Source organism: Silene latifolia, chromosome 8 (assembly GCF_048544455.1).
Source record: "Silene latifolia isolate original U9 population chromosome 8, ASM4854445v1, whole genome shotgun sequence".
NCBI lineage: Eukaryota > Viridiplantae > Streptophyta > Magnoliopsida > Caryophyllales > Caryophyllaceae > Silene > Silene latifolia.
The window spans coordinates 5,219,998-5,232,367 of record NC_133533.1 but is presented as its reverse complement, the minus strand read 5'-3'; the positions used below and the strand labels follow the sequence as shown (position 1 = coordinate 5,232,367).

General features: G+C 34.6%; 1 protein-coding gene and 1 long non-coding RNA gene across 2 annotated transcripts; both read left to right on the top strand.

Annotated features, from left to right (window-relative positions):
• The first annotated feature begins 3,955 nt into the window (after positions 1 to 3,955).
• On the top strand, positions 3,956 to 5,207 carry LOC141596123 (uncharacterized). Its single transcript, XM_074416176.1, has one exon. The coding sequence runs from the start codon at positions 4,038 to 4,040 to the stop codon at positions 5,052 to 5,054; it is 1,017 nt and encodes a 338-aa protein (XP_074272277.1). The 5' UTR covers positions 3,956 to 4,037; the 3' UTR covers positions 5,055 to 5,207.
• A 4,345-nt stretch (positions 5,208 to 9,552) lies between these two features.
• Positions 9,553 to 11,074, top strand: LOC141594012 (uncharacterized). Its single transcript, XR_012521978.1, has 3 exons — positions 9,553 to 9,742; positions 10,137 to 10,274; positions 10,643 to 11,074. It is a non-coding gene; the product is annotated as an uncharacterized LOC141594012 (long non-coding RNA).
• The last annotated feature ends 1,296 nt before the right edge of the window (positions 11,075 to 12,370 follow it).

Genomic DNA, 12,370 nt, shown 5'->3' with positions numbered 1-12,370 from the left:
TTTTAAGATCACCACAAGTTGAAGCGGTTATGGTTTTGAAAACTTTACCCGCGACAACTAGGGGCATGTAATTTTTCTATTAAATACGGATATGAGAAGGTCTACATCCGTTATGTCCCCTCCCCCGTATGGCATCCTTGCTTTTAGGAGTCATTTTTTTTTTGTTCCGCGAGAGTTGACAGAGTATTTTAGTCGGGTTATATTTTAGGAGCAAAATTCATTACTTTTAGGAATTGACTAAATGTACTTCATCCTCTTTGCAATGATCGTTTGTATTGCATTTACACAGTCATCAATGAGGTAGTTTGACCATGATTTTAGACATATTAATGGTCAAAGTTATTAAAGTTTGACCCCTAAAAAACAAGTTGGAAGATGTTTAAGAAGGGAAGGGAGTATCCATGATGATTTTTTTTTTTTAATATAATTCATAATGATTTTTTGAAGAAGCAAGGTGAGTCTTAGACCAAGTGTGGTATGCCGATTATGTTGTTGAGAATTGAGGAAGATTAACTCCGTAAGAGGATTATGTAAGGGGATCTGTCTAATTATAAATCGCCTTGGAAAATTCGTAGTAGAAGGGAAGATAATTACAGGTTTCAAAGTCGGCAAAATGTACTTAACCCGAGGATAGTAATGACTTCTTCGGATGTAAAGATTCCTTTCGTTCTTAAGCGGAGAAAATATACATTGAACCCGTTCTACACCATGACAATAAACAAGAGTCATGGACAGTCACTTAATCATGTTGGAATTTATATGCCGAAACCATTATTTAGTAATGGTCAGCTTTACGTAAAAGTGTCAAAAACATTGTCATCCGAGGGATTAAGGTTCTCATTGATGATAGAGAACAAAGGTATTAAGGCCACACGAAGAACATTGTTTACAAAGAAATTTTCACAAATTTACAAAATTAGGCGTCGTATTAAATATTTTGCATGAAACTTCAAAGGATAAGTAGTCTTAAATATACATAGTCAAAGACTATTTCGGTAAAAAATTGATGGTGCGTGAAACATTAAGAACGATAATTCTATAATCCAATTATATCTATGAATGTTATACAAGTGATATAGTTAATACCAAATGCTACAACGTTTTCGTTGCGTTTTTGTTATTGGAACTGATGATTAATCGATCCTCATCTAGATCAACCCCCAAAATTTTTTTTGGTCCCGTTTTCAGCATGATTTGACTTTTTTTGATAAATTTAAAAAATTTCTGTAACTAGACCATGGTAACTTAAACCAACGCTTTCAGCGTTGCCATAAAAGACTAACTTGGTAACCCAACGATTTTAGTGATGCCATAAACTACTAAATGATGTTGCCAAAGATGATACTAATAAGCGCCCCGGCCCCTGCATTCTATTTAATAAAATCACAAATATTTTTTATTGTTGTTTAGAAACTACTAATTCAGTTGAAATTCATTTTGGATTTGATTTTGCGAAAAGTATATAGGGAGCAAATACTCTTAATTGTAAAAATAGTCAAGGTAAAATTAAAAATTATGTTCTAAGAGATTTAACATTTTCTCTGAGCATACTAAATATATATAATCTTGACACCTGTTGTCTTACATAACATTGATATCATTTTTTTAATTAAAAACCAGTTGTGCCAGTAACAATGAAAAAACTAACAACATACTATCACTATGTCACTTGATATTATACTATTGAATGACAAAGTTTTTATGTTAAAAACACTAATAATTCATCGGTGATCAACTAAACCAACCACGATTTTTTTTTTCATCAATGATTCAACATAGTTGAACTTTTTTTATCAACTTTAGTATATATTTTAACATATAATCGTATTGGGAGCCCCGTGCATCGCACGGGCTTTCCAACTAGTTAGATATTATTCTTAATACCTAGTAAATGTGGTAAATGGGTCAATTAGAATGGGTTTGGGCCGGTTTAATTTGGATAAAGTCAGTTCGGGTTTGCAAGAACTCTGGTTTAGATCGCATTGAGTCGTTTCGTTTCGAGTTCAGTTCATTTCGAATTCAGTTCGGGTGGTGTAGGGTCGGGTCATTTCGGGTTCAATTCACTATCAACTTATTGAAGGATAACGGTTAGTTTCCAACAATAAACATTCGGGTCGGGTCAATTCGAGTTTGGGTTCGAATTAACTTCGGGTACTCAGTTCAGGTGAGATCGGGTTATTCGGGTCAGATAATTCGGGTGGGTCTTTGCCATGTCTATTACCTAACCTATCAACACTTTCTATCAGCAACCGTGTCAAATATTTCTATTTATTCCGAGCCTCATAGATTCAACATTATGAAGTGTCTACAGAAATTAGATATTTGAAATATGTTAATCTTGAGACGTTTCATAACTTCTTACTCCATTACCTCTAATTATAAATTGCAAATATCAGCTAATTTAGCTAGCAAAATCACGATCAAGAGTTCGAATGCAAACCGTATCGAATTTGTCCTTATGGCCCATGAAGAGACCAACCATGGGAGCCATTGTAACTAAATACCATAAAAGCTAGTGTCGACCAACTTTTGTGAAAGAATAGACACGTTTGTAGGTTTTGACATTTATACATTGATTTCTATTTACGCATCAATTCAAGGACATTATTTCACAAACAGCAACTTTAATTTCAGCAATCAAGGAGTTGTCTAATTGAATGAAAAAATTCAACATGAAAACGGCTACTTGTAGTCTGTAGTAGTCGTCCTAGCATCGATGTTGCCCTAGTTTATTTCTTCTTTGCATTTACAAATGAAATTCAGTTTTGTACCAAAAAAAAAAAAACAAATGAAATACATTTAATGGTCGACATTTAACCATGCAAAAATTGAAAAACCGATAATAATAATAATAATAATAAAATTGAAATACATTTAATGGTCGGATGCTGTTGCCTTGCTCAAGCGGATCCAGAAATTCTCTGTATCTCAGGATGCGGGGGCTCGGGTGGCCGCTTACTTTTTTACTAGACTTAGCTTTGCTGTTGCTAAGGGTGTGGGAGCCCAGCTTGTTTCTCGGCTCCCCACCAATTTCATGTAAACTTTTATTCTTATTTTAATGAAAGCTGCGCGCATCCCTTCATAATAATAATAATAATTACTCCTATTTTATATTATTTTAATATTAATATACGTCAAAGTGTCTTTGTATTTTCCGTCGAATGGATCGATTTAATGTTAAAAAAGGCATATTAAAACATTAAACCTTTTTTCTAATAAGTATGATAAATCATCGAATTAGTGGTATAAAATATGAGAATTGGTATAGAATCAATCGACTTTAACTATAGATACAAAATCTTATAGATGTAACTGTATTATAAAATTGCTTCATCATCTTTGTAGTAGAGGTGATCAAATGCAGATTTGAGCCGAGTTTACGGGTTTCGCACAGGTTAGCAGGTCAGGTCTTTGTGGTTTTCTTCTTAAAATGTCTTGTTATTTCATGCCCACTTATTCTAATGAACGAGACGACCCATGAACAACTCTACTTTATAGTTAAACCTAGTTTGAATTGATAAAAACCAACTAAACAATTAAAAAAATAAATGTCCTTTGTATCCATTGAGGTTGGACAATGCATTAACGTATACACTCTCTGTACCAGTGAATAGTTTATACCTACTTTATTTTGTGAGAAAAAATAAAATAAGTGTAAACTATTGTTTGGGACAGAAAGAGTGACAAGGACAATTTTATTCCGTATGAAATGGAGGACAATCCTTTAATATTGTCATGCTCCATTCCATGCCCATGACCCCATTGAAATTATATACTCCCCCACACAACTTACCCACCCCAAAATTATTGAAAAAAAAAGTCAAAAAAATCACCAAAGAAAAAAAAAGATAACAAATAAATAAATAAAGTGAAAAAAGAAAAAAGAAAAAAAGAAAAGAAAAGGAAGAGTGTAAGTGTATGACTAAGGCTCTAAAGCCTCTCTATATAAGGACTTCAAGACCATCACACTCTTTAACACACTAAAACCCTCTTCTTCTTTCACAAATTCCTCATAGTTTTCTAGCCTCTTTCAATTCATGGCTTCCTTTACAAAGCTTGTATGCTTCTTCTTTCTCCTCACCACCCTTCAAATAACCTATGCTAGGGATAGCCAATTCTTTAGCCAAGTTACGCGTAATCGCGATTATAACACTAATCCTAACCCTGAGTACTACAACAACAATAACCAAGAAACTCAAGCAACACCCTTTTCAAAACAACAAGAACAACAACCTACATTTGTTCCTCAAACTACACAAGTTGGTTATGGCCTATATGGTCATGAGACTGGCTTAGATGCTCCAACCACCACCACAACCACCGCGTCAACCACCACTAATGCCGCCAACCCATCCGAGTTGTACAACTTGAATGACAACCAATATGGAAACCAAAACAACAACAACAACAACAACAATTATGAAAATGTTGAAGGTAATTCAGAAGCTGAGCCAGAGTTCGAGGAATTGAGTGAGACATCCTACATAAATAATAATAATAACGATAATATTAATAGTAATGTTGTTCCAAGAAAGTATGTTGGTGGCAACACTTACAACAACAACAACAACAACAACAACTTTGAAAGTAATCATCAAGAAGCTGAGCCAGAGTTCGAGGAATTGAGTGAGACATCCTACACAAATAATAATAACAATAATAATAACGATAATATTAAGGGTAATGTTGCTTCAAGGAGGTACTTTGGTGGAAACAACAACAACAACAACAACAACAAAAATGGTCATGGTGAGTATTATGGAGGTGTAGGGTATAATGGTGGGGTGGAGAGGCAGGGGATGAGTGACACAAGGTATTTGGAAAATGGCAAGTATTATTATGATATTAATGCCGAAAAAATGTCTAATCCTACTTATAACAATTATAATAACGATTTATCGTACAACAACAATTTCGAAAACAATCTGAACAACAACAACAACAACTACAACAATAACAACAGCAACAACAACGACAATGTCAATGGTGTGTATCCAGGGTACCAGAGCAAGTTTCCTAAACAAGACGAGTTCGAGTTTGACGACCAGCCTTAATTAAGATTTTGTTTTACTTTATTTTGTTCAAGAAATTTTAATTACCAAGGATAAGTTATGGAATGATAAATTGTTGTTAAAGTGATGCATTTTAGTATTATACTTTTGGAGCTCAATGTAATGTTTTGGATTTAGTGTGTTGGTTTTTATTTATGTGTTCCATGTTTTGTGGTTATGCATACTACATAATTACATGTGTTCTAAGACTTTACACGAATTGTAGAATAAGACGGTCTCACACCGTGAAACAATCATTTTATAAAAGTTCATTTAGTGCTAATAAATGAGTTCTATTTTTATATAATGGTACTGTCTCATAGTGTAAGACCGTCTCACACAAGAATTATTGAAGGCTTTAAGCAAAACTTAATGTTAAAGTGTTTGGTTTAAAGTTACTAATTAATAAAGTCATAAAAGTGTTTTATTCAAAAATGTTTTAGCTAGCTCTTCTTTTCATGCATCAAAGCATGATTAGCGGATGAATTTCTATATTTTATTACTCAATGTGATGAACTAGCTATCATGCATATATATGTACCCTGAATCGGCGATTCGGGTTAATCTTATATAAGACGATCTTATAAATAAGCATTATATGAACAAGTTGTGTCAACACACATGTTACATCTATAAACCCATAAATTGTCAACACACATGTTACATGTCAAGCACTCCATAGAAGACGAATAGCAGGCCAAACTCGTCTAGGAAAAAAATGTGCAATTTTCCATATATGTGGAATCACTTACTTCAATACCCCTCCACTCTGTATATAATATCACCAATTCTCGTTGAAGACAGATACTTTTCGTCACAAGTTGAAGTCTGGCTAAACATCGCCATTTTAACGACAAAATGTGACCAATTTAATGACAAATTATTACTCCCTCCATTCAACTCCACTTTGCAACTTTCTATTTTGCGCACTATTCACAAGCGGACATTCAACTTCAATTTTCTCTCGATATATAAGTGAAAATATATTCATGTGGGATCTTATTTGATTCGTCTTTAAGAGTACATTAAAAATATCTAACTTTTATAATTTTTGCAAATACGCAGCTAATGATATTTATCGTGTAAAAGTTGCGTTGGCAAACGTGATAAAAGAAACTTGTAAAGTGGAGTTGAATGGAGGGAGTATAACTTAGGAAATTGTTCTGGTAACTTTTTAATTAAAATGGTTACATTTTCGTCTTAAATGGGTCACATTTTACCCTGTATTCAACTTGTGACGAAATGTACCCGTCACAAGCAAGACGCTTTGATATAATAATAGCTGAAATGTACCCGTCACAAGTGTACAACTACCACGAAGATGGCGATAGGAGAGGGGTAGAAGAGGCTCTCGTTTCCGTTAGAGAACATAAATTTTAAAAAATCGTAAATTTAAAACATTTGTTGAACTTTTTTCAAAATCAAGATACTTAATACAATCCTTTATGGAGCGAAAAGTATTTTGAGCTAACGTAACTAGTTAATATGAACTTCTGAATTCACCATCATAAGCACATTTTATTCACAAATACTATTATACAACTAGTTGTACAAGAGCATTGTACAACCATAACTAATTTTGCCGAGTTTATATGTATTTTTTTCGAGCTCTTATAATTTTTTATTTATATTTAAATTTTTTGATGTCAAAAATTAAAATTTAATTGAGCTCTTATATATTATTTTTTAGTTTCATTATAATTTTTTAAGTTCAATATTTTTATAATGGAGCTCAGATTCTTTTAAACAAAGCCCATAATCTATAGGTCTAAGCTCAAGTAAATAATTCTAAAACTCGGGTTCTTTTCTATACAACCAATACAACAGGTTGTATAGTCTATTTACTGTTATTTATTTACCATGACGCTCTACCAAACGAGAGAACTTATATTTTCTTAACAGGTGTACATGGGGTAAATCAGACTATCCGAGCATACGAGACAAACAAAGGCATCCTAGTTTTGTTCACATCAAAGATCAAATGGGAAGGTTATCTTCCACCCCAAAATTGAACCCCGCAATTGACGGAATGACTTTTAAACTGTTCTTTTGACTTGTGTACTCTGTATAGACTGTATTATCCAAAGGTCTTTGTGTTTAGTTTATTACGCATGAAAAAGACTAAGGGCAAAAAGAATTGTGTGACAAAACAATAATTGATGTCGACCTTAATACTCCCACTAGTCACGGCAAACGGGCTATACATTGTCATTTTATAGTAGATGAGTTATGTTTGCGTAATTAGTGGCCGACTGACTTCTTAGCCATTATAATCAACTTTTTTTTTTCCATTATCTTCGGTGCGCATTGGGTAAACCCTCGGTTATATGTAATAGCCTGCAAACCACGTATACTAGGTAAGTCACCCGAGGGTGATATGCTCGAAGTCTATAAGACATAGACTCAGGCCAAAAATGCTCCACAAGATTTTGCTCTTGGGGAGGATTGAACCTGGATTTCTTTGGAATTTCACTTAAGTTTTACCACTAAACTCCACCCATGTGGGCATCAACTATATGTTTAAGGTAATCGGAGTAATATAATTACATGCCTAGGTTGGTCTAAACCACACAAAAAAAAAAGTTACATACTTAGGCAGTGGCGGATCTTGCAGTAAATAACAAGGGGGGTAATAAAGGGGGTTAAGGTTTAAACTATTAACTTCATGAGTGAATATTAAGACTCAATTAATAAGTCAAGGGGGCCCGACGGATAATTTTACATTGTAAAAGAAAAGCTAGTGTGGGTTTGGCCCCTTTCTGACATAATTAACATCCTTCACTGTACCTAGGTCAAGTAAACATGTTCGTGTAAAGAAAATTACAAGGATCGAGTATTCCAATAAAATGGTTAATGTTTGGACAAGGATATTTAAGCTATTATAAGGACATCGGTAATTGGTTTTTCTAACTATTTTTGATGAGAATATTTTGTAAATATTTTCATATGAAGCTTATTAAAGTGTACACTTAGCACATACGTTAGCAAAATCATATGTAAAATCCATTAAAATAAAGAATTTTATGGATGATATATGAGAGGGTGATACTAATCGGCGACACACGTAAATAATTAACTAAGACACCTAAGAATTTCAACAATTTGCGCCAAATATATGATTAGTTCATGTAGTCTGTGGGTTCCTTGCCCATTCAAGACCCTGCAAGGCCCAATATATGTACAAGGCCCAAATGATCATGAGCTGAAGGCACCAACTAGATTGACAACACCAAGTCACCAACACTAAACAAGGCTAGGTCTAGAAATAGCGAGCCAACGGCCAAAATTGTTATGTGCGACGATTTTATAGTATGAGATCGGTTGAATTAACAAATTCAATAACCATTTGTGTTTCTTTAGATATCTTGGTATTTCGAAAATAAAGCTCACAATTGACAAATTAGAGTTTTATTGCGTTTATCTTTCAATACTTCCGTTCTATCTATCAAAAACCAATTTATCGTTTTTTTTTTCATAATTTAGAAATTTATTCTTCAGAGCAAGTTTATATCCTTGTTGATTGTTCCTAGAGGTGACCATCAAGTCGGGTTACCCTGGCCCTGGACCGACAATAAGGAGGACGTGGCTAGGCCAGACTCACTCAAATGCAGCCGAGCCTGGCCACTATAAATATGTTTTTTTTCCAAGCCTTATCGGGCTAGTTTGGAGGAGTCTGGCCCATACCAAACCCAGGTGTATGCACGGGTTGGACACATGGGCTGACGGGTTGCCATTTTTGGCCCACTTAGAAGGGTCGAGACCGACCCTGCATTTTTCCGCCTCTAAATGTCATGTACAACACCTGGATTTACATCGGCCAAAATCAAAGTAAATACTAAATAGCCCTATAAAATCGATGTCATTAGTATTTTTTCTACTAGTGTGAAAATCTAAACATTTCTAATTAGTAATTTTATTTTTATTTTAGTAGTCTATTTATATCATTATTTCATTTGTAATATTTTAAGCTGATATTTAAAACCTAATTCTAAATCTTGACACCGCTTCAATCCATTTATTACCAATCTAAATCAATTAATTGTTTGGTGTAGGTGATTGATGTAAGTAAATCTTAATTCTTAATCATCATCATCATTAATTGTAGACAATTGAGTCATTGATCAGATCAAGACTTGTAAAACGGTGGGACTAAAACATTAAACCGTTGAACTAACACTTCATTAGTTAAGTACATGATTAGTAAGGTTGAACTACTTAAGTTACTATCTTAGTACATGACTTACATGCGTGGGGACAACTCTGAAAACCAATACTTATTGCGTAATAAGGTCTCAGACTGTGAGACGGTCTATTTTTGTAAGAAAGCTGTTCATTTATTACTCCTAGTTATTGCATAAGACGGTTTTATATTGTTAGACGGTCTCATTATGTAAAAAGATAACCCATTTATTAGCAATAAATGAACAACTTTCTTACAAAAATGGACCGTCTTACAGTGTAAAACCGTGTTATACGAAGTACTATAATTTCATTTGTGCTCTGAAAACACATCTGAAGTTCCGTTTAAGGAAGATACTAGCTCAAGTCATTGGAAATTTCACCTCACTATACAAAATTAATTTCCCTTCATTTATGGAGAATTTCAATTATATAATCCCTTCTTTCCAACTTTTTATTCAATTATCATGTTAATTTAGGTGCCATTTTTCTCAATTTAGCTCAGCATGGAGGTATCTTCTTTTTATCGGGGTTTCTAAAATGTGCGCTAAATTGAAATTGTATTTCTTGATCAGGATTTCCTTTTTCAATGGCACATTTTAGAAAAACTTTTTTCTTTATTACATATTCTGAGTCTCACTTTATTTTAAATCTTCATTTAGATCGTCTCATATATGAAGTTTAGACTTGACAAATAGATCAATCTGGTTATACTAGTATTACTAACCCGACCTTGTGTTTTATATTACTAGAAAGTTGTAGAATATTGTCATGATCATATATATGTTGTTGTTCCTTATAATCATTTCATGATATATATATATATATATCTATACATCTATAATTATTGATAATGCAAGATCATATTGTTTATATATATATATTTTTATTGATATAATTGAGCAGAATAGAGAAACAGGAATGGGATGGCCACTAGGATTAGGAAGTATGTATATGAGACTTAGAATGGAAGAACGACGATCGTCATTGTATGCTCCATCCACCAGTTTCTCTTCATTCTCCTCCTCCAATCTCGACACCGAGGTATTTTAATATTACTCTCTTCGTTTTTTATTATACATCATTTTAAAACATTTAAGTTAAACTTAAAAAAAAATTAGAAAAATTAATATATTTTTATTTATAAGTAAAAATATTAAAGGTCATATATAAATTATTTTATTTTTCTTCAATTATAATAATTAAATTTTAAAACATACCGCGCAAAGCCCTGGATACTACCTAGTATAAGTATAACTTTTGGTTTCATTATATTGACAAACTTTATTTATCACTAATAATCTGCTTTCTCATTCAGCATCTAGCATCTGCTACTACTAAAAGTTGTTGGTCAAATTCTAAAATGCTTTAAATTCAGTGTGATTCAATAACGTTGGTATGAAATCCTACAGTCAACAGTGTCATTTTTCCAAGACAAGAGCAAAAGCCTAGGGCGTTTAATAGGAATAAGGCCACGTAATCAAAGACCGGAGACAATGTACGTTCAAATCTCGGCCGATGAGCTCCCAAAAGTACACCGGAGACGACGGGTTGAAAGGAGTTCCTCCGATCATCAAGTAGACATGAAAATATGTGACGGGATTTGCATACCTATGTGTCTATCAACCAAGAAAAAAATGCACAAAATAAATTAAAAAAATTGTCGGCAAACTATAAGGAAAAACTAATAATTCCACTTGTACGTCCATGTTTAGGAATTAATGATCACATTTTACTATGAGCATTCTCACGTGTTTCGACACTGTACATGCAAGTATTGTACATTATCAAATTTATGTAAATGATTTGAAGTTTTGTAGTTTTAATGAATTGGTTACATTATATATCGAACTGTATGACGATATACACCCAGCTCACGACCCACATCCGAGCTCAACCGACTTGAGTCCTACTACAAAGCAAATTGACTTGAGTCTTAATACTCCTACTAGCTAGTTATTGAGACGGAATCGATGTCTAATGGATGTCGAAATAGTAATTCCTATCAACAATAAATATTTATGTAATAGCTTAACTATATCTCTCGGAATCCTATTTGTACCGAACTAGCTACGATATACACCTATATAAGGTGCTCTATTATTGATGAAATAAACACAACAAAAACATAACCCAAATATCAAAGTATCAATTTGACATGGTATCAGTTACCAGGTGCCTCTTCTAAATCTCGTTTTCATCAATAACAGAAACCGTAGTCCATTACTATGGTCGTTTGAAGCATCTTTGGGACGATATTGCCAATTATGAACAATTACCTGGCTGCGAATGCGGCGAATGTAGCTGCAATCTTACCTCAAAATTTGGCGTGTTTCAAGAAAACAAACGCCTTCACAAGTTTCTCTCTGGCCTCGATAATACCCTCTATGCTAATCTTCGTTCCAACCTTCTTTCTACAGCCGTTCTTCCCTCAGTTAATCGTGCCTATCAGGCTGCTATTCAGGAAGAACGTATGCGCGCTATCCCGTCGTCTTCTGCTACTGATGGCACGGATAGTGTTCTAGCTTTCAAAGTCCAGTCTGATCTTAAAGCTAAAGGTAAGTACGTGGACAATTCTACTAAGCACTGCACTCACTGCAACCGTGACGGTCATGACGAGAGTATGTGTTTTCTTATTCACGAGTATCCTGATTGGTGGGGTGATCGACCACGAGGTCCTCGCTCTTCTGGCCGTGGGAATCGGACACGAGGAGGTCGTGGCAGAGGCGGCTCTAACCCAGGATGAGGTCGCGGCGGTTCTGCTCAAATTAATACCACCTACACTGATGGTAATGCATGCTAGCACTTCTCGTTCAGCTCCGGATTCCTCGGCTGTTGCCGGTTTAACAACAGAACAATGGCAACAACTTCTTGATCTTTTAAATATTCCTAAATCTAAGTGATGGGGCATATTCTGCACCGCTGACCAAGACAACATATCGAGCAAGGTCAAGGGTATCCATAGCAAAGCCAACGACTTAGACAGCCTAGCCGACACAATCCATCGGCCTGTCACCTGGGTCTCGGCCAGACAACTAGCCAGCCGGGACGCATATCCGCGTACTCATATCCAAGACCCTCGGCTAGCCTCCTCAGGTCCATCGGCCGAGGGTAAAACGGTCTTTCCACCTAATGAGCCA

Bases quoted from the DNA above. Each gene is read 5' to 3' on its own strand.
- LOC141596123 (XM_074416176.1), top strand. From the start codon at position 4,038: ATGGCTTCCTTTACAAAGCTTGTATGCTTCTTCTTTCTCCTCACCACC.